This window comes from Athene noctua, chromosome 5, assembly GCF_965140245.1.
Source record: "Athene noctua chromosome 5, bAthNoc1.hap1.1, whole genome shotgun sequence".
Lineage (NCBI taxonomy): Eukaryota > Metazoa > Chordata > Aves > Strigiformes > Strigidae > Athene > Athene noctua.
In genome coordinates this window covers 45,510,745-45,532,798 of record NC_134041.1, presented here as the reverse complement: position 1 = coordinate 45,532,798, position 22,054 = coordinate 45,510,745, and the positions used below count along the sequence as shown (strand labels likewise).

General features: G+C 44.4%; 1 protein-coding gene across 7 annotated transcripts in view; it reads left to right on the top strand.

Moving 5' to 3' along the window:
- PAX2 (paired box 2) overlaps positions 1-22,054 on the top strand; it is an 86,532-nt gene that overhangs the window by 29,447 nt on the left and 35,031 nt on the right. For 3 of the 7 annotated variants that reach the window (XM_074907322.1, XM_074907321.1, XM_074907316.1), the window contains exons 4-5: positions 4,707-4,765; positions 6,884-7,003. In XM_074907322.1, coding sequence (XP_074763423.1) covers positions 4,707-4,765; positions 6,884-7,003 — 179 coding nt within the window. Of the gene's footprint in view, positions 1-4,706; positions 4,793-6,883; positions 7,004-10,600; positions 10,615-15,143; positions 15,175-22,054 lie in introns of all 7 variants that reach the window. The other 4 variants (XM_074907317.1, XM_074907319.1, XM_074907318.1 and 1 more) reach the window with 2 other exon arrangements.

The following is a 22,054-nucleotide window of genomic DNA, read 5'->3' as shown; positions in this document are numbered from 1 at the left end:
TGTAATGTTAGCCTTCCAAGAACTGCTTTAATTGCTCAGTAATGCACACCCTGGAGTCTTGTAATGTGCTTCTAATATGAATCATTTAAAATATGAATACTCAAAAACAATTACAAGGAGTTTGGGGCTCTGCTGAGTGTATCCTTCCACTCTGAAAAATAATCCATAACAAAGGAATATGATCAAAGTGAGGATCTCAGTGCTTTCTGAAATCTGTCAGGGTCTCCTTGGGGCAGCAGAACACACCACTCTTCTCCTTAGTGCAACTTCACTTTGTTCTTCCAGGATTAAAACAATTGCTAGATTGGGACTCCAGACGATTCAGACCTACCTCATCTCCCTCTGATCAGCCCTAGTATGACGTTTTTATTTGAGATATTGTCTAAAGACTCTGCCAGAAACAGTAAGAGAAGAGAAACCAGGCTAAGTATGACAGGCTATAAGAGCATTTAGATAGAAATACGAGAGAAGCGAGGGACGTTTCCTATGATCTGTCATTCTCTTAGGAGATAATTTCTGGACAGCTTTAGAAGTGATTTTTTACTTGCTTATTTACATGAAGTGAACGAAAGTTCTGCTTCTCAGAAAGGACTATGGCTCACCTAATTTTAACTTGTAATATTTCTTTGTACATTCTTGACCAAATTTGATTAGAGATTGTTTCAACTGTCATATTGGGAGAGATTATTTTTGTCTGTTCATCTGTATTCAGAATCAGCAAAAGGAATTGCATTAAAACTGCTGAAAATAACAAAATAGAAATCAAACATTGGAAATTCATGATCTAATGCTGAATGTTTAAGAAAGTCAAAGGCATTTGGAAACAGGCAGTTGGCTTCAGCTGGAGCTGTATGCAGTATTAACTCTAGAAAGAGTTACTACAAGCCAACTATGGTAACTCATGAATTCCAGGAATGGATGTATAATTCACAGCATGATGCTATGTACTGTAATGACATTATATGCCATTACTTAAGATAATATCACATATTAAATTTAGATTGTGAAATGAAGTTCAGTTGCTTTACTGCAATCAAAGATCTATAAATGTCCTGTTGCTGAAACTTCAGAAGGTTATGTATTAAATCTGTGTATATTCTCTGAAACTCAAAGTAGACAACTTGTGCAAAAACCTCTGACTGGAAAATGAAAAATGGGAATTTACAGTAAGTACCAGTTTATGCCCCTAATTAAACACAAATACTGTTATTGGAGTCACTGACTGTGATGGAATTAGAGCAGGGATGAATGTAGTTCAAAGTGACAATTTCTTTTGGAGAAAATAAAGATACCGGCATTTACTTCAAGAAATGAGCTCTGCTGACTGGTTTGCCAGGATTTGTGTCCCTTCTGCTTTTGGGATGGCTGAGGAAATGTTCTGCAAAAGGGCTTGTCTTTCTCCAGTGTCTAGAGGCAAGGATGAGCCATCAAAGGCAGCAAGAGGTGATCAAGGTTTTGCTCCCTCTTACACAGCAGTAATCCAGAAATCCTAGGTTTGAGGCAGCAGAGCTGGCTTAATGCGTATTTCAACCTCTGGTAAGGGTGAGAAGCTTTCGGCAATCCTGAAGTTTAAAGACAGTATTATTATGCTGCATCTGTTGCTACAGGATGAGGTCAGCTCTGTTTATCTTTCATCTGCTGTTTCATTAGGTGGTCTTGTGTAGGACAGACTCACTCGAAGTCTTTTAAAGCAGCAGCAGCAATGCCCAGCTATCCTGCTGTTTATCACTGTCCCTAAATGAATCTACCCCGGGGGCTGCACTGCTGTATTCTGTACTGAGCGTTAAGGTCCTGAAATTTCTCCTCTATCCTTACAACACTAGAGTTCAGCTGTGACTGTAGGGCAAAGGAGCACTGCTGGGGAGAGCCTCTTCATGACCCACCTCTTCTTTTAGGTTAGGAAATACCTTCTACCTGAGACCTTATTAGATTTGCTGTGGTTTTGATGCCAGGAATTATTTGACCCGAACCACTGGAGGTTGCACAACTGGAACTGCTCCCCTTTTCTCACTGTTTCCAGACACTTTCTCTTGACATAAAACCAGTTTCATTCTCAGGAGGGGAACAATTTTGAACACAGCCTTTCACCTCTGGGTCACTAGCTGAAATCTGGCCCTGGTTGGTAGTGACCGAAAATCATTACCAGCTGACGGCTACTTGGTGAAATGAGCTGGTGAGGCTCATTCCAGTTCCTAATGGACACATTTCAGTAAACACAGTCACGACTGGCACTAACTGGCATTCTCAGCCAAGAGACCACGAACTGAACAGGGAAGGAAATTGAACCTTCCTCTTCACCCTCTGCTTGGGTTTTTGAAGCATTATGGACAGGCATTTTATACCACCATCATTTCACAGGCTGTTTTTACTCTAAATGGCTTTTCAAAACTTTGCAACTTCCATGCAGCATGATTCAGCACAGCCTGATCGGCCATCTCAGTATAATTAGGCTCATCTTATTGTTCCCCTCAGTAGAAGCCGAGCTGCCACCCCCCAGTACAAATGGTGAATCTGACGTCATATCTCAGTATGAATGGAACTGTCTGATGTCACCTCAGTGCTAACAGGACGTTTTATAAAATGTCATCTAAGGCTGCAGGGGAAATCTTCCAATCTATTCACTATGCTACACTACAATAGAACATAACACACTATAATGTATAGGTTAACTTAGACACCCTCAGGCAGATTTTGGATAGATGGATGGATGGATAGATACATTTATACAAAGTATACATACATTATATCACTCTATTGATTTTTAAAAAGTTCCAGGTCTGCCTGGCTATAATGAGATTTTTGAACTTTGTGTTGCGATCAATGAGGGGAATATTATTGGCCTGGAGAATTGATATACCCGCTCTCTGTGGCTTGTTCTGCTCCTGGACTGCCCCTGCCCCCAAGGTGTACGATTCCATCAGACACTTAACCTCTTTTACAGTGTCATCAGGCTAAAAGGAATCTAATAGTGACACGGGACTTGTGCTCAGCACTCTGGCACTATTGCTTTCCTGTCACAAATAATTTATAGCTTTCTATTTCCATCCCTTTGCCTGTACCCCATCCCCTCTTTCTGTTTCTCTGGGCTGGGGGAAATCAATAAACTCACACAACCAGAGTGGCACTTCAGGGGGTTTTAGGGGGGACTGTGAGAGAAGAGAAAATAAAAGAAAAAAAAACAGAAAAGAAGAAAAAAGTTATATTATTTGCCCTAGCACAGACTTCTCAGATCAGTTCCTCAGCTAGTACAAATCAGTATGAGCTCAGAATCTGACCTTCTGTATAGGACCTCAGCAGCTATAGTTTAGGCCCCCTGGTACCACTGACCTATATAGGGTGAAGATCTGGATCTCCATCCCCAGCTAGAACCTTGACATTCCCTGTCTCCAGCTAAATCCCAGGCAGCCTCTGTGCCACTTCAGCTACTGCCCAGGCTCCATCGTGTGTGTATTGGAGCTTACTAACGTGTTGAGTTGATATGCTCTGAAATACCTTTCTTTTCCTAAGGTTTCACTCTCAGGAGGTGTGCTTTTTCAAAAATGCCTTCTCAATGTCTCTACTTATCTCTATCCATGCCATACTGCCCACTACCCACACATTTGCTCTTTGAAGTTTTGACAATTTATTCTTTAGAATGACTAAGGGAAGCTCTCAGATGGTCAGGGAGAAGGTGTTATTTGCTTTCACTTTCTGAAGAGATTTTTGGGAAGAAGCTAAAGCTAAAATAATGCAGGGCTGAGAGTTCCAGAAACTCAGGCTGAATAGCACCTGCAGCCTTCACCCTAATTGGAGAGGCTTATTTTAATCTCAGAGGAATTTGGTCCTCATGGCCTTCAAAGGTCATGGTTTATTTGTCAAGTTCCTTGGTGAGACAGTTGTTCCTGAGTCACAGATACCCAGCATCTGCCAGTAGGCAGGGATTTTGCCAGTCAAGTACTAGGTGCTAGTGATTTTCTTTCACCACTGACCTCAGCTGGATTTAAGCCAGTGACCTAGAGGTGAAAGATTTCATGTAACAAGAAATGGAGCACGGACAATTACAGTTCAGTTTATTTTCATTCTGAGCTGCATTATGAGCTCTGTGGCATTCACTGAGACATCTTTTTGAGTTGCCATGCTGTGTTCATTCACCACCTGATAAACACTGATTTTTGCCCAATTCACCTGACCTTCTTTTTCATGGTGATCTATATCCTGTCACCACTTCCTACAGATACGTTCTGCTCCCACCTTCTCATTTATGAAGGGCAAGGGCTTTGGTCAAGCCTTCCACCAGTTCAAAGCATTCAGATCTATGCCAGAAAGGTATTTTTTAGATACACAACAAAATTAAATCTCTGTCACTTGTAAATACAGCAGTGGCTTCTATCAGTTGCGAAGACTTGCCTTGTGATCATGCTAGCAGATCAGATCATAAATGCTAATGCAGTTGCTAACACACAGGAGATCCTAGCTCATTCACTCAGCACCACAGTTATGCAGTGAAAACCCAAGTTTGGGGAAAAGATTACAGAGCAGAGCAAGGACAATTCCTGTCAACTGGATGATTAAAGCAGTAGAATCAGGACCACAAGAAGGCAAAAAAAGCTGCTCTGCTGCACCCAGAGCTCAGATCAGGCCTTCAGGTTCTGATAGCTGGGATCATGGGTATGCAAAGGCACAGAGAAGTTGCAGCTGAGTTCTAAACATGTTTTGCTCTTTTCCAGGATCATCAGAACCAAAGTTCAGCAACCTTTTCACCCAACACCAGATGGGAGCGGGACAGGTGTGACTGCACCAGGACATACTATCGGTAAGAAGAAAGGCATAAGGGGTGGTGACAGGACAAGTGGAAATGAGGATGAAGCTTAGCTGAGGGAAGAAAGTCTGACAAGCAGATTCTAGGTGGAGCAAAAGGGAGATGGGGATGGGGGGAAAGAAACCTCAGTGGAAATCAGAGGTATCTGTTCTTCATTTCCATTGTTGAATTGCCGAGAAAGGGATCATGGCAGAGAAACTGGCCCAAGGTAGGGGTTTGTCCAAAGTGATTCTGCCTTAACATCCATTTCACATTCACACTCTCTCCTATGCCTCCCTAGAGAGAAGTATTTACCAGTATCCTGTCTAAGCACTGGTCTCCAACTTTTGTCTCCTTCTTACTCTGACTCTCTTTTCCCCTCTCTCCAAATTTCTCTTCCTTCCCTTTGCTAGAACTTGTCCATTTGTTAGAGCTAGTAATACACAGACATGGGTAAGATATTCATGATGCCTCACAACCGAGTTCTTCATTGTTCTAGCTCTGCAGTCAGGTATCCCATGGGTGTATTTCACTAGGAAAATGTATTTTCTGCTGGGGGAGATGGGTTTATCGAGGTGAGCAGAAGATGGAGGCTGTAATAAGGTGCCCAAATGTCTCCTAGTCTGTTGTGTTTAAAGGTACTGTGCTAGATGTGTGATGAGGTACTTTTCACTCTGTGAGCTGTATGGTGCATGTGTGTGCTGTTGCTAGCACAGTTTTATGCAGTAATAATTCAGAGCAAGAAAAAACATGCAGTATTCTGGGATACTGTGAAATACAGTGGCTTATTTGTGGCCACTTGAATGCCACATATTCATGACACTGTCTTAGATACTGCTGGTTACCGAGAACCAGCTGTTATACAAGGATTTACTGGAAAGTGCTGATCTACATGGGACTGAGCTGGCAGATACAATCCTGAACAAGAACTGTGTTCAGAGGCACAATGGAATTAATGGGCCAGTATGGAAGAGCATTTCTGGATGCCCTTTTAATCTAGACTTGCTCACTGGACTGGGAATCACTGACCACAACAGATGGAGTTGGCAGATATTATTCCTTCTTGGAAAAGTAGTGCAGTGTCTAGGGAATGCATTGGCTGATCTGGGATAGTGATTTTGAGTGCTGCTACTGGAGTCTCTCATTTGTCTGGGATGTATGAGGAAGTGTGGGTCTACATCAGATAGTGTTGACAGGTTCTGCTCCATCCTGGAAGACCTGTATTGGAGGTGTTGATTGCTTCAGGTCAGTTCTTTATGAGCTGAACGACAGGTAGTGACCTATAAGAGAACAGGGATATTCTCCCCATTACTGGGACATAATGGGCATGCCTTACCGAATGCAGAGCTCTACTTGTTTTATACTGTAAAGCTGCGGTTATCATGAAGTGATCATTTCTTATCTGGATGACTTGTCATTTTTTGATATACTGGAAACTCATGAGCAATCTTGGACAGGCCCAAGTGGCAGGAGGAGTCTGCCTGTTGACACTGGTCAGTGCAAAAGGAAGACAATAGACTTTAATTAATCTGGGTTGGAGTATGTATCACCAACTCACCATCTGTTCTAGTAGGGAACTGAATTTACTGGCCCAACACTGAAGTGCTTCTAACCTATGCTGAGAAGGTAATTTTTCAATGAGAGTTTTGGGTGGACATGTAAGAGGCTGGTCTGGCTAAGACAAAACATGTGCACTCCTAGTGGAAAAATGCGAAGAGGAAATGATCTGGCAAGATACAGACAGACTAGGAAGTCACTAGAGAATGTGGCCTATGCAGCATTGCACTCGGTTACCATGGCATGCACTGTAAAGCCCACTCTGAACTGGGATATAACAAGGTTTAGATTCTTGATGGAAATCGCTTGTTATTAATGGCCCTGTACTGGAAGGCTGTGGAGTTATGGTATAGGAATGGACTAGCAAAGCTGGAATGCAGCCACATTAGCAGTAGAGTGAGTATGAGTCCTTCAGTGTGAGGGACTTGGAGTCTGCTTAGTGCCCAGGCTTTCCTATGAGACTGGTGGCATGCATAGCTTTCAGCTGGGGGATCCCTGAGTGCTGTGCTGCTCTCCTCATGGCCCTTTTTCCCTTTTCCTTTTGTCCAGTGCCCAGCACAGCATCCCCTCCCGTCTCCAGTGCCTCCAATGATCCAGTGGGCTCTTACTCCATTAACGGGATCCTGGGGATTCCTCGGTCGAATGGCGAGAAGAGGAAACGTGATGAAGGTAGGGGGAGGGGAGAAGCTCATCCTCCCTTTTATATTCTTTGTCCCCATGTACAGGCTCCAATTTCAGGCCAAGGTTTGCAGCTGCTCCAGGGGCTAGATCAGTTTTAGCAACAGAGACCAGTTCCCCGCCACTGCCCTGCTGGCTTGGAATGCTCTTCTTCCCGAGGCCCTTTCATGACAGGCTGCGTCTCCAGACATCTGCTCAGCAGGCAGAGAGCCGTCTCCATTGCTGGAGCTGATCCCAAGTTCATTCACTGCTGGAAACTGCTGGAACTGAACTCCCCAGGTGCCAGCAGGTGCCTGGACTTTGAACTGCGGGAAAACATGGTTTCCCCGACTCACTCGTTTTCAAACAAAATGCCATCTCGGAGAAGCACCAGCAATGTGGGAGTTATCTTTCATTCCCCTTGCAAACAATTTCCTGCCCTGTGATGTGCCATGAGCTACATTAGCTGGTGATCATAAGGGCCCAGTTTTCAATGGCTAGCATCTACCACAGCAGAACTGCCATGCTTGCAACAGTCTGAAAGCAGAACAAGAGGTCTTCTGAGTATTGTGGCCCTAAGGTTGTTATCTAAGACTTCACTAGGGCTCTAAGGAATTAGGATTAAGCTATCTTAATCCTTTTCCTTCCTACCTGCTAGGAAGGACTCAGGGCAAAGTGAATCCTGAAATGAGCCAAAAGCTAAAGCCTCAGGTCTAGATAGACTGAGTCAGGAGGGGTAGGTAAGGTCTTGGTGCCTTATGGTGGCTTTGTAAACTTCTCTTCTTAAATCTTGCTCCTTTAATTTGATGTATTCAAAAATTGAGGGCCAAGAGGTGAATTTTTCTAAGTGTAGTGCTTGACCAGGTTGTTCAGTTCAGACCTGCCTTCAGTATGTTGTTTTCCACTGTTGCCTGTTGCCTGGGGGGAACCTCTTAGCAGTACAGGTGGCTCAGTGTGCTGTGGGTGCTGTAACCCCAAGGCTGTGTGGTGTGAGGGAACATGTGATATGTGGTGAGAGGAAAAAGCTCTTCTGCATTCTGGGGTTTTGTTAGTACTATTTTCTCAGCGTTGGTTCTGATGAGGTTCATATCTATAAGTTTTTGATCCAAATAAACACAGTAATCCCAAGAAAAAGACAGTCATCATGACCCCTTTCTCCCTCATACAAAGTAAAACTAGAGGCAAGGACCCAATGCAGCTCCTATTAAAGCAAATGGGAAAATTTTTGCTGATGTCATTGGAAACTGGATCAGCACCCAGAGGAAGATCCATTTCCCAGCTAGATGGCAGTAGGGCCCAGCTCAGAGAAAAGTGTAGCAATGGAAGGGCTGAGTCAATGCCTCAAAGTCAAAAGGAATAAGAGACTGCAAACATTGCAAACCCTCCAGCATTTCCCATTGTTACATATACAGAAAATAGTGACATGTCAAATTGAGTGACAAGTTTCTCTAATGGTTGTGCAAATCTCTTGGCAGTTATTTGGGGTTTTTGTGAACCTCTGTTCTCATACAGTCCTGTGTGGTGTTAACCAGCTCTCAACATGGTGCCTCCATATCTCATTTTGAAATGAAGCAGTTCAATCTGTCTGTAGCGGCTATTCTTTCCAAATACCTGGAAAGATCATCACACTTCAGATGCAGCCACACAGTCACTTCCAGCCTCAGAACCTGAGGTTTTTTTGAGCACTACAGTTAAACGCAGAAACAACCAAGCAGCCGTCTAAGACTGTGACACTTCACAGTGATATATTGACAGTAAGAACAAATCTGTGTCTGTCCTTAATTCATCCCACATTTGATTTATGAAGGGCAAGCAACACTCTGCAACTCCCTGCTGTTAGACAAGAGCCCACATATCCCACTAGGAATCAAAAAGGTATCAGACAGTCCTGGAGATGTTGGTTGTCTTTAGCTTTCAGAGTTTTAGGAGGCAGTTACATGACACAGCTGCAATTGCCTTAGAGAACAGCTTTCATCCTGCCATCACAGATATCTGCTGCAGGGACATGTGGCACTCCTGTCCCAGAGAAAGCTCACATGGGACCCCCTGCCAGCTGCTGAACACCCCTAGCCAAAAGTTATCTGGGCTTACACTGGCCTTAAGAAATGCTGAAAGACATCATCACTTTGCAGGGTTGGGTCCCTAAGGCTAGAAGGGTCCAAGGGGAAGTTGTGCACCACCAGTGACCTGCACTCACTCCTGGGCAATCTCCCCCGAGTTCTGAGGGCTCTGACTGTTCCTATCTGAGATGGAGATTAGGAAAACCTGGCAAGAAATCCAGTGCAGGTATTTCTTTCATGCTCATGCTGGATGCATACACCTTCTCAGTACTTCCCAGAGATTCTGAGCACTGTTTTGCTGCAGTTTCTTAACTGCAGGGTTTATTCTCACACTGAAAAGCCCTTACGAGCTCCCAATGCACATCTACTTTCCCAGTGTTTTGGGGCTGGCTCTTCCCTAAAAGAGGCAAAGGAAGCAGCACTGCTCGCTCTCTCTTTCCGCTCTGTTGGACCAGCTCTGCTACAAGGATTCCTCTGTGAGGAATGCAGTTCAGCAGAAGGGGGCAAGTACCAAGCTGCTCCTGAATCCCTGATTCTGAAAACCTTGTTAGCAACCTCTGTGATGGCTAGGGGGAACAGGGTGGGAGAAAGACAGAGGAGCCTCTATCTGAGCACACCCCCTCCCCCAGGTCCTCCTTGCTGCAGCTGGTGCCTACATTAGACAGTAGCACAGATGATTAAGAAGAGGAGAGATAATTATGTGTCAAGATGATGTAGCAGAACTCCCGAGTTGGACAGAAGGAGCCAGACGGATGCATGAGGTGGGCTCAGCGATGGACGCTGACAGCCAGGTGTGTCCCTTACAGGGAGTTAGAGGGAAGAGGGGAAATCCCAACCTACCAAATGTGCCGGCTGAAACTGCAAGGGTGGCATGGGAAGACTACAGCATTGAGAGCTAGCAGGGAGGTAGCTCTGAGTGTCTACTAGTCACATCAAGAACTGTCAGATCACAGGTCTTTACTCAAAACTCAGTGTGTCGTTCTGAGGTGACTGCCTAGGAAGGATGGTCAGGATGTGCCCTGTTAAAACCATGTATTCCTTTTGTTTCAGTTTTCAATCAGTGATTGTAAACCCTCTGACTTCCATGACAGATTACACAAAGCAGAGAGTCTCCTACAATTTAAAACAAAATTGGCTGAAAAAGTTCACCACCACTTGTGTAGCACAGTGTGTGCCAATTCTTGCAGCTATGGGCATTGACAATGTTGCTGTAATTTCCCGCTGACCTTCCCCACCACTTACACCCACCATCTTCCAGAGGCAGAAGTGGCCCTGCAGCAAGTAATTACTTTCCCAAGACCACTGAGGGTCTTGCAGTATCAAGCTGCAGCTGGAAACAGGAATTCCTGGCTCTTCATGATCATCATGTTGTACTATGCTGTGAGGGCAGGCCAAAATCATCAGGGTCATTCTCAGACTAAGGAGCAGCAAGTCTAGAAGGATAAAGGGGAAAAATAAAATGCAAGTATTTAATTTGTTTCATAGTCCCCTGATTGATAGCTAAAGGGATGAGAATTGGGGTGACCCAGAGGTACTAACAAAGAACTAGTTATCATTCATACTGTAGTCCTGAGCACTGTATAAGGAGAAAAAGGGAGAGATGGGAAGAAAGGCAAGGATGGGTAGATGGATGGATAGACAGATAATTAGATAATATAAAAACACTACTTTAAACCGTTCCCTGCATATCACAGCATCTCCAGCTGGGTGAAACTTTTGGGATCTTAACAAAACCACTTTTATTAGACATAGCTCCTCTCCATAGCAGACTGCAAACAGACTTCCTCTATAGACCCAAATTCTCATTTCGGATTTGTCTTCCAGTGAGGCTGGTGCTGTAACATTCTCAGCATTATTAATCTTGGTCCCTGACAATATCTGTAGTATTTGACAGCATTACTGGCAATAATATCTGCAGTGCTGACAATGGCTGAGATAATATCCCCCAGTATTATTGGCATTAGCAGGGATCATATCCGCAGCCTGTTATTGGCGGGAGCAGACGTAATGTGTCCAGTATTATTAGTATCAGTAGTAATAAAACCCACAGGCTTGTTAGTATGATCAGTGCTAATATCAGCAGTAGGTTTGTGGGAGAGGAGGGGACAGAGTGATTACTACTGTAAGTGGCAATAATACTCAGGCTGTTTGCAGTAAAGGAATCCCCACTGGAGATGGGGGAGCAAACTTGAGAAGGCAGAAGTTCCTCCTTTCCTTTCTTCACCTGTCATTTTGATGATTAGAGTGATTTACATCAAAGTATGTGATGTTGGGCTGTGTCAGTGCAAGGGGACAGTAAAGGGTTAACAACATCTCGGCAGGTCTGGTGGTGTTTTCCAAAGAGTGTTAGCTGTACCAGTGCAGGTGGTTCACCATACTCTTCAAAATAGGTTTGAGCTATGCAGAACAGGGTGCTGCCTACTAGCAGTAGGAGCATTTGCACTGTTAGTCCTGTATCCGTAGGATAGGTAGTGTCACTGTACTTCTCTTCGGTGCTGCATGCATAACTTTGTTATTACTACAAGCCCCTCTACTGAGAGGTATTGCTTTTGTTAGAGGTGGTTTTCCCTTCCCTCACTCCAAATGGGAGGACTCTGACTGCAGGGCAGGGTTTTGACAGTGTTCAGCTTGGGGATTTTCCTACCTGGCCATGATCTTATTTTCCTACTGGGAAAGTAGAAATGCCTCCTTCAGGTGGAGTGTGAGGCAGGGAGATCTGCAGCAGTCCCAGTCCTGAAAGTTGTTTTTAGACACTGACTTGAAGAAAATTTTTAACTCAGTTATTTATATGAAAAGTAGCACAGTGTAAACAGTAACACAGATGTGTAATGTGTTTAAGAAGGTCTGAGTTTTCGAGCAGATACACAGTAACTGAGTGTGCCACTGCAAATATGATCCCATTTGTGTTGTTCAGAGTGGCAAGGATAATATAATTTGGGAGACGTGATTGTGACATTTCCGGTGACTTTGTGTCATCGCCATTGGCATCAACATACCTTTGCAGGCAGTGTGGCTGTGGTTATCATGTTGTTGTAACTGTATCACTATAGACTGTGCGTTTGTGATACTAATGATAAGATTAACTGTATCACTGCTCACTATGCTGTCCCATTACACTCAGGGGTGTTACACTCTTTACAGAGGTGGCTGTGAATTTTCTGGTGGTATGTCTGCATCATAGCTTGCAGTTAGGTTGTTTCAATGCAGTAATTGTTGGTACGTGGGTGCAGGTTGAACTGTACTGTCCTTGCAATTCATATAGTTGTTACTGCAGCTGATGTGTTGTGTTGACTAACGACAGACTGTCACCTGGCCATGAGAGTGAAGTCAATATGACTGCAGTACTGCATGGAGAATTGTGTGTTTTCACAAAGTATTGTTTCAGGACATACAGCGTGCTTATGCTGTCATCTGCAGTATGACAATGCCTTACCAGTGCTGTAGTTGCACTAGTGCAGAGAGGACTAGCCCTTAACTGTCCTGTAGGGAAATACATTCATTTTCTTATGCTGCCTGTGTATGTTTGCGAAGAGTATGAGTGAATCATTCCACTTGGCTGTATCATGGCACCTGATGTATGCTCTTCTCTGGGCATATTAGGTGTATTAGGGTTCTCCCAAAACTGTTGTGTTCTTGAAGACAACAAGATGCATTTGCACCCCTGCAGGTGACACAAGAGCACTTCTGTCTACATTGCTTCATGCTGTGATTTCTTGTAACCACAGCTGATGTGTTTGCGTTATTCTGTATGATTGCTTCATTGCAGGTCAGCACTAGTCTTAATGACACTGGAGACAGATGCAGTTACACTGCCTCAGGTGCTAACCCCATGTTCCAACCATCACAGTTGTGGGGTGTGGACGCAGCAGTTCATGGCTGTGCACACAGGGTGAGCGGTTTCTGGAGTGTTTCACACTCTCATGGTGTTCCTCCTGCTTTTCCTGGGACTGTGCTGTTTCATGCAGTGTGGCCGAGTTTCCAGTGGCTGTCAGCTTGGAGCAAACAGCAGTGGTCACAGGAGATGTTCAGACTCATTGTGTCTATACACACAAGTGTAGGTAACACTCCCTTCCATTCTAGATGAAAATGTAAATTGAAGAGGGATTTTATTCTCAGCAGCCACCCACTTCTCCCTCCTGAGGATCTTTGGCTGGTGAGACTCCTAGGAGGACAATAAGAAAGGCACCTGCTACTCATCCTGAACCTCTCTAAATAAACTGCAGGAGGACGATCAGAAAAGGGAGAGTATGTGTGGAAAAAGAGGAGGGGGAACTGGATAAAGGAGAGGACAATGAATAAGCAGTACAGCACTGTCAGAAATGTGGGCTGTTGCACCACGAATCTGGAGGTCAGTCTATAAGCAAAAGAAACAGTTCATGTGCGTGTGTGTGCCTGGACACGCCCTGGGAGTTTGGGGGGTACGCATTGTTCAGGAGGACTTCAGGTAAGGGAGAGTTAATAGCTTACATCACAGAAAGCAGTTTGGACAGAATGCTCTGCTTCTAAAGCTTATAGTGCTGCTTAGTTTGGCAGGGTTTGGTACTATCTGAAGACAAGCTGGTCTGGCTTCAGCTGTATTTGTGTGCGTCTCTGCTTGTGTATTTGTGTCTCTAGGAATGCACGCCTGTTTGGTTTTTTGTATTTCTGTGTTAGGATCACTGGTGTCTACTTATCTGTGCTTATGTACTGGGGTGAGTGGCAGGTTGGACCCGAATTTTTGTGCATGCCTACGGAGACCTGGAAAATGTGTATGTTAAGCTGTGTATAATATTGCCTAGTAGGAGAATGCATACTGTGGATCATATGGATGTCTGGGCATGTATAGCTCAGTATTAGTGCTATGTATTTATATGAATGCCAGGTATTTGTATTCACAATTTGAGCATATATGTGAATGTTGTATATTTGTATGTATATTCTGTGCGTATGTGTTGTTACATACATGGAGTATCACTGTATCTTTGTGGTTGCTGGATATGAATATGTAGCCTGTTAGTGCTGTGCACCTCTGTATAGAGTTTGTACAGATGTGTATTTGCATTGGGGTTATATATTTGTGTGTATGTTGTATATATATCTCGGTTGCTCTTGCCTGTGTGAAGGTTATTTATTTGTGTAAATAGTTTGTATTTGTTTACATGATTTAATTTTGTATATGTGAATTTAAGGAAATTACTTTGAGTTCCAGGTTTTAATTTAGTTAGTGTATGTATATTTTTGTAAGTTGTTTATTCAGAAATTATATTTAATTGACATGCACCTGCATTAGTACCTCCTTGTGTCCCAGTTTGCATTCTTGTGTCTTTAAATGCTATTGGCTACATTTTGTGAGTCTTACTTATGCACAGAGCTTTTCTTTAAGTTTATTTGTGTGAGTGCCATGGAAGTGTGCTTGTCTGACTGTTTATTTATGGGTATTTAGTCTGTGGTTAGATCTCCTTCCACTTTTTGACTCTTTTATGGGAGGGCTGTTGCAGCTAATGTGTCAGCAGGAGTCAGGCAGCTACAAGTTCTCCCAGGGTTTCTGCCTGCACCTGTGCAGAGGCTGCTCCCTAGCTTTGCTGGTGCTCATCTCTCTCTGGATCTTCTTGGTCACTCTAGATGAGTTGTACACTGGGTCTGCCTGCATTCAGGGAGATGACTTACATTTTTTTATGAATGTAAAGATTATGGGAGTCAGAGGGAGCATGGTGCCTGGTTTAATGAGGATCCCTGGTTAGTGCACCGTGGATGACAGAATAAACTGCAAAAGGCATCAGGAATAGCTGGCAATGTGCAGGCAAATGGTATTTTAGAGGGTTGTTGGTGACTGTCATAACAGTGGATCAGGGTGTCATGACAGTGGGAGATAAGGATGACACTGTTTTGGGATCTGGCAATGAGACATAAGGGCAATACTGCTATGTAATCAAGGTGACACGGCACTGAGCCACAACAGGGATCAAGATGACATGCTGATGACCCAGTCTGATCTATCAGAAGAGGGAGGGCTGGGAAACCTCCATCAAGAAGCAGCTGAATAAGGCAAAGGAGAACAGGAGGAGCAGGGTGAAGACCAGAGGCTAATCAATGGACCTGTAGCATGGCTGTAGGAGCCAGGTCACCAGCAGGGTGGGACACGCAGTGTCTCTATGAGGAGATCAGTTGCATCCTGGTGTGAAGGGCTAGGTCAGTCTGTTAGCAGTGGCTGTTTGTATCACAGTGATGGAGAGCAGGGATAACACAGTGAGGACATCAGGTGATGGACATATCCTGTGATGGTAGCCAGGGACCACAGGGACTGTGTGGGCAGGGGCACCATTCCCAGTTGCTGGAAAAACAAAGAACCTAACGGGCAGTAAAACAAAAACAAAGGAGACTTGGAAGCACCTGACAGCCCTAATTCATCACAGCCCAAGATTTTTTTTTCCCCCTCATGTTCCCATTATATTTGTTTGTAAAAGTGGAAATCAATTTTGAAGGTAATTTTCTGGAAAGAATGGAAGGGAGGTGGGAGGGCCGGATAAGGCAGAGATGGCAAGAGGAAAAAAAAATTTAGGCCAGGCACAGCCCAGGGGCAGCTCTTGGCAAGGTGAAAGAAAATTGCATATTCAATCTCCATCCATGAATCTCCCTTGCTGCTGCCCGCCTCCTGCTCGAAAACAATGAAGGCTTTCTCCCCTACGCTGCACAACGCCTGAGTATCAGTGCTCACTTTAACTTCATGGTCATTAATTCACCTGATTATTGCAGGAGAGGAGAGGGTTGCAGAGGCATCCGTTCTAAAGAGCCCTCCCTTAGCTCATCCTTTGATTAGTTTGGGGTGGGGGGAGTTGAGTTAATGTGTTGTCTTGGACTCGGTTTAAAATGGGAGGGGTTGAAGAGGGGGTGGAAGGAGGCAGAGGTGGAAAGGGAAAGATGTGGCCTGGCTTGTTGTGGAAGGGAGGGTCGGAAGGCAGTCTTTCTTGCATCTCTCTACTGTGGTGTTATTGCAAATTAAAAGTAGCATGTTCCACTCCGTAGCTATCTTTCAGGGAGGGGAGGGGCATGGGTATATGTCGGCATGGGGATGGGGGGGGAATCTTATCATTGCTTCTTCAGCAGCCCAGCATAGTGTCACCCTGTGAGGTGACATTTGAATTTACAATTCCGCTGAGAAAAGCCATTAATTCACAAATTAACATTTCTCCCTCTCTCTCTCTAGCTCTCTCTCTCTTCCTCTCTCTCTCTATCTCACATGGATGTGCAAGCAATTGAAAAGACAAAGGAAATAGCCTTAAGGAAGAGACTTTACTGCTACTCTGTGCAGAGATTGCTACTACTGCTTCTAGATAGATAAACCAATTACCTGAGCTGCTCTGTTCATGGCAGCCTGCTATTACCTCCTTTTGTAGAACTGACTCCATTGCTGGATTACACTGTGTGTATCTCATTAATGTAAACCAGCACGATACTGGGCACTGTCCCTGACCCTTCTTGCTAGAGCCCCTTGCTCTGCAGTGGAAGAGGGAACTGGGTGGGGAGTTGAGCAGAGGTGATGGTAGGCACAATGTACTTCCTAATGCACAGGGACCAGGCCACACAGAGAACCTGCTCAGAATACCTGTGCTGAGCTTAGAGGAGATGGTGCCTTCCCTTTCACAGCGGAGATTGCATGATGTTAACCCTGATGTCTTCCATGTCTTGCTGAGCTCTGAGAGTGCTGTACAAGAGGCCTAATGCATGGGCATCAGGTATGGGCAGTTCCTTGCAGCTCCGTTCTCAGCATTACCCTGAGTTTCCTCCAGGTGTAGAAATGTGCATGGTAGGCAGATGCAGAGGCGTGAGTACGAAAGTTTTGTATACACAGCTATAGGCAGATGTAGCTGACTGTACCCTGGAACAAACTGTCTCACAGATGTACACAACAAACCTCAGAATAAGAAGGAATAATAAGCACTCTAGCCTATAGACAGAGAGAGCCAGATTTCTCTGTAGCGCAGCTAGTCAATGATGCCTGTGGAGATGTTTTTGTTGAAGACACACACTAGAGACTACTTCCACACAGTCCCAAATCCTCTTCCAATTCTCTTTTGTTGCTCCCTCCTGCTGTTCTCTTTCTCACATGCTTACTTCCACTATCACTGCTGCTATGGATGCTTGGATAGCATATGTGTACATTCTACATACATACATACATACACACACATGTAGGCACTCAGCTGCATGTTGATGACACCCAGACACACATATGTGACACTAGCAGTCTGCCTGTGCATACTCACACCCCTGCAGACACAGTTTCTCCCCACCTGCTCCAGTAAGGTCCCTTCCAGTGGCTCCAAGCCTGCCTGCTGGGGTGCACACTGGCAGGCAGTTTTCTGACCACCTTCTGGTGCTCTCTGCAGACAAACTTGTAGGAATGTGCCTGACTACACCTGCCTTTTAGCCTGGTCACACAGCTGCATGTGTTTGGGGAGAAAATGTCCTAGCAGTGTGGTTTACATAAAGACTCACACATTAGTCTTTTCTCACTAATCATTCCACCTATATAGAATTGGACAGAAATCTTCACCAACAGTTTTTTCACCCCATAAGGGTTTCATAGGCCCTCTTCGAGCCATTCTTCTAACTTACATGGAAGGCAGAAGTTTGCAGGGGACAGTTCTCCAGGTAAAAGAAAACAGATCAGAACTGCTGTTTCTGAAAGCCTGGTCACCACATGCTCAGCACATAGAGTATGTGCATTTCTTCAGTATTTCCTTGGCTGCTTAAATCTTCCTAAAAACTTATCCTTTTAACAAGAGCATCTGCCTCTCTGACATTCCTTGTGCCCCACACCGTGTATAGCACATGGCCAGGGAGCAGCATCCCGCAGCCAGCACTGGAAGACGGCTCACGATCAGCGGAGGAATCGGCAGGCAGTGCCAGTAATTCAAGCCATCCTGACCGTTCAGTGAACCCGAACCTGCTGACCTTGACAGCACTAGACAGCAGCGGCCTCAGGAATCCCAACCTTTAGAGAGGCATCAACAGAGGATGGTTCCTGCTCTCTCCCTTTCTTTCTCTCTCTCTCTCTCTCTCTCTCTTTCCGATCACATCCCAGCAGCCAAGGGGGCCCAACATTCAATCCCCAGTGCACCAATTAGCTCCTAATTTGGCTATCTCTGCACTCACAAGTCTACTGCAATGTAATGTTAAGCATCGCTTGCTGTTCATAGATGTAAATCATTCCTATAGAGGGGTGTCTTCTTGTGCTAAAGGAAGACACTAAGCACCTTGTTCTCAGACAGGGCCAGAGAGAAACCCTTTCTCCTCCCAAAATGAGGGCTGCTGCTGTCTGGAAGGAAAGCAGGAGCTCTTTGCTTCCCTAAGTGATAGAATTAGATCCTCCAGCCTTGTTTCATTGGATCCCAGGGGGAAGCAACAAGATGTCACCAAGTGATTAGCCTGTGAGAATCTTGTCTGGATAGATGAGGTGCAGGGAGGTGACTCAAGTGGAGGGGAGAGAAAGAGAAAAACTAGTGTGCTTAATTTTGCCACAAGAACTTGTATTAAAGAAAAATACAGTTTGTGAATATTTTAACACCCTTTCAGGGAGTACTGGATTTCCTCCAACTACCTCTGTGGTTGCCAAGCAAGACCTGAAACAAACTGCATTTTGTGTTGGCTTGCAGAGGCTAGGCTAAGCTCTAAGACTTTGCATATGGGGGACAATTGTGTTAACAGTAGATGGCCTGAAAGAAGCAGTCACATATACTATCTATTGAGACATAGCAGACATATCTGTCTGTCTTCTGTCTGTCTGCATCCATAATTCTGAAGGTGATTTTTCCATACATCGATCAGATAAAATAAAGGCCACTTTGAATAGGTGTCAAATGCAATTCATGCCCATTTTAAGGCCCTTTAAATTGTCAGAGTTTTGTCAAGGGCCCTAAAATTAATGCCTAGGTCCACATTTCTCCTTTGCTTTTCCTTCATCCATCCAAGCATTCTACTGCTTACATCCCATCAGGTTTGAGGTACAAAATCTTCTTCCCACACAGACCAACAGCTACAGGAAAACACACAGGACCACAGTGCCAGAACAGGAGCTAGGTCATGGGTATCAGTGTTTCCATTTGGATGTGGAGTAGGTCACGATTTCTTTCACTGGCTCTGCCTTTTTTGGGAGCTCAGAGGTATTATTCTGCTTTTAAGCTAGGTGATCTATATCAGAAGAGGTTTGTAGCCATCTGTTTAAACCCTATTGAGGTGGTTATTGTGTATGAAATGTCCATCAAGTCTCGAGTACCTTCTAGTCCTCTCTTAGAAAAGGCTGTTATAAAGGACAGGAACACTTCCATGCTTGGTTTCCAAAATTAGATATTTTTTTACTTTGGCTTTTGGCATCTAGTGTGGCAAGAGGTAGGCCTTGAACAGAGAAGCTGACCTTCCAAGCAGATCAGAACTATTCTAGAGTTTGGGACAACTTTACTAAATCCCAGCAAATTAAAAAAAAATACCCCATTAGCTAATTCTCAAATATACTTATGGGTCTTCTCTGCACAGCCCTCTCTTGTTTGTGAAACTGATTGCTACCCATGACTGGGTCCCCTCTTGTTTGGGGACTACCTCTTACAATTTGGAACGTATCTCCAACATACATCTTATAGAGGTTGTATCAGTATATGCCCCTTCATATACCAATAAGGGCCTTTACATGGGCTCATGCAGAAAGATCCCAAATTACTCTAATAATGATTTTCAGTTATTACAGGAATGAGCATTCAAAAAAAAAGTTTGCATTGTGACAGTACAAGCAGATTGCTGCATATCACAAGCTTTTAGCTATTTTATTGCACGGCATTTTACAATTACTCATCCTGTATCATACATTGTTTATTAACCTTCCCTTTCTTAAGATCTCATTTACTACTGAAATGTGGTTGACTCTCGGGTGGACCTTGGCAGATGTTGAACAATACAGAGCATCAACAGTGGAATTTTGCTGTGCCATGTCCAAATGAAACCACAGGAGAATTAAGATATGCTGTGGGTAATCACTCAGGCTGGATTTTGTTCAGGACAGCCAGGTTAATGTCTGCACTCTTTCAAAAAATGCCATGGGAATTTTAATGACTCTGAGTGATTGGAGCCTTTGTTTTATGGCACGTCAAAAATGGCAGCTCTAAAAACACTCTGCTTGAGCACTGGTTTAGTGCTGACTCAGAAGAGCTTCCAATAACATGATTCACTAGCATCTGGCTCGGGGCAGGCACAGCCTTCTTTGACTTGTGAGGTTAAGGTAAAAGAGTGTATGAGGGGAAGATGAGGTGGAATGAAAGGAAGGAAAAGTCTAGAGCAAGGGAAATAGAAGGAAAGGTGGTATGAAGAGGCATGTTAGTGGAGGACCAAGCCAATGGAACCCAGCAGGGTAAAGAGGAATTCATATTTTCTAGACTGTGCCTTAGAGGTGTCCATGGCCTGATCCAGATCTGGTGGCCTCTCAGGTGCCAGTGTGCTCCACTGGAATCTTATGGATCTCCCAGAAACTGGGAGATAAGGCTTCATGGGGACAACCCAGCTCTGTGCTCCCTCCTTCTCTCTAGAGGTCCTGATAGCAGTGTTGATTTGCATGTCAGGCAAAGCACTGCTTGAGAAAAAAAAACCTTCCGAGTGTGGCGGTGTCAGCGCTCGCTGTTGTTCGACAGTGTAAAATTAAATTAATAAAGCCCCCAACACAGGAAAACATAACAGGAAATTAATGGCCTTTACTGTCGCTCTGATGCAGTCATTTGCAACCCTGCTTTCCGCACCAAAGACTTCATAAATGCAAGCAGTTTCTCTAAACAAGCATAGTTAGGGCTCCATGCAATGTAATTTTTTTGCACTGCTTCTGTCCTTTGGAGCTAACAAAAGCCACCCTTTTTTATGTGCTCACCAAGGGGGATCCTGCCAAAAAGTAGCTCCCCAACAAATGGGCTTAGGAAGATGAGAGTCATGCTTAGGTCCTGGCAGAGGGAATAGCATAGCTCCTGGCGCCCTGCTTTCCTGCAGCAGCAGCTCTCCCTGAGGGTTCTGCACTAAAGGCAATGTTGTGGACACCACAACAGCATAAATCAGGATAACCCTTCTGATAACTTTCAGGATGTGTAAATCAGTATAATCACTGAATGTAAGAGACTTACACATTTACACTAACCGAGGATCTGGCCTGCTGTGTGACAGTGCTGCTTGCTACTCCACCAACATGAAACGAGTGTACTGGGTCCTGGAGGCAGCTGCATTTCTATCTGGCTAACAGTCAAGCCTAATAGTGCTATTAAGAGATATTGGACCCACACTCTGTCCCTCATTACAATGGTATAAATCCCCAGTGCCTCTTCTGAGGTAAAGGAATTGTTGTGGATTCGCAACAACCTGACCAAGAGCAGATTATGTCCGCTCACCTCCAGCATACTCAAAGGTCACAAAGCTGCAGTGACTGCTTGCACAGAAGCCACCAGCTTTGACCACCCAGGCTAACATGCCTCATCTGCACACCCCCACACACTATAGTACATGCTGTACATACATCTGAGCAGCTACTTGCAGCTTAACACCTGGAAAAGCCTTTACCGGTGTATTCAGTAAGGCTGGATGTACTGATTATTAGTATCTAATGCACACAGCTAAGTCTGTACAGACTTAGTTTCCCAGAAGCATTGGGCCAAATTTTCAATCATACACTTAGATGCTGTAGTAAATACATATGATTTTCATACACATACACATACTCACTTCCTTAAATGCACAATTGCATGCTCCCGTGATAATCCAAGACAGATCTGCGTACACACTTCATTACACATTTGCACACACAATTCATTTAATTTACATTCTCATTGAGCATTGCCATTTTGTTCATGTAAGCCCTGCATTAAAGCTGCACTGCCCATCCCTGCTTTATCTGAGGTACTCTGTCATACACAACCCCTGTGTTAAAAGCACTGTAGGCCCCCAGCCGTCAGGTGCTGGCACAGGTCTCACTCTTCCTTGGTCTGGGATGCTCACTTCCCTG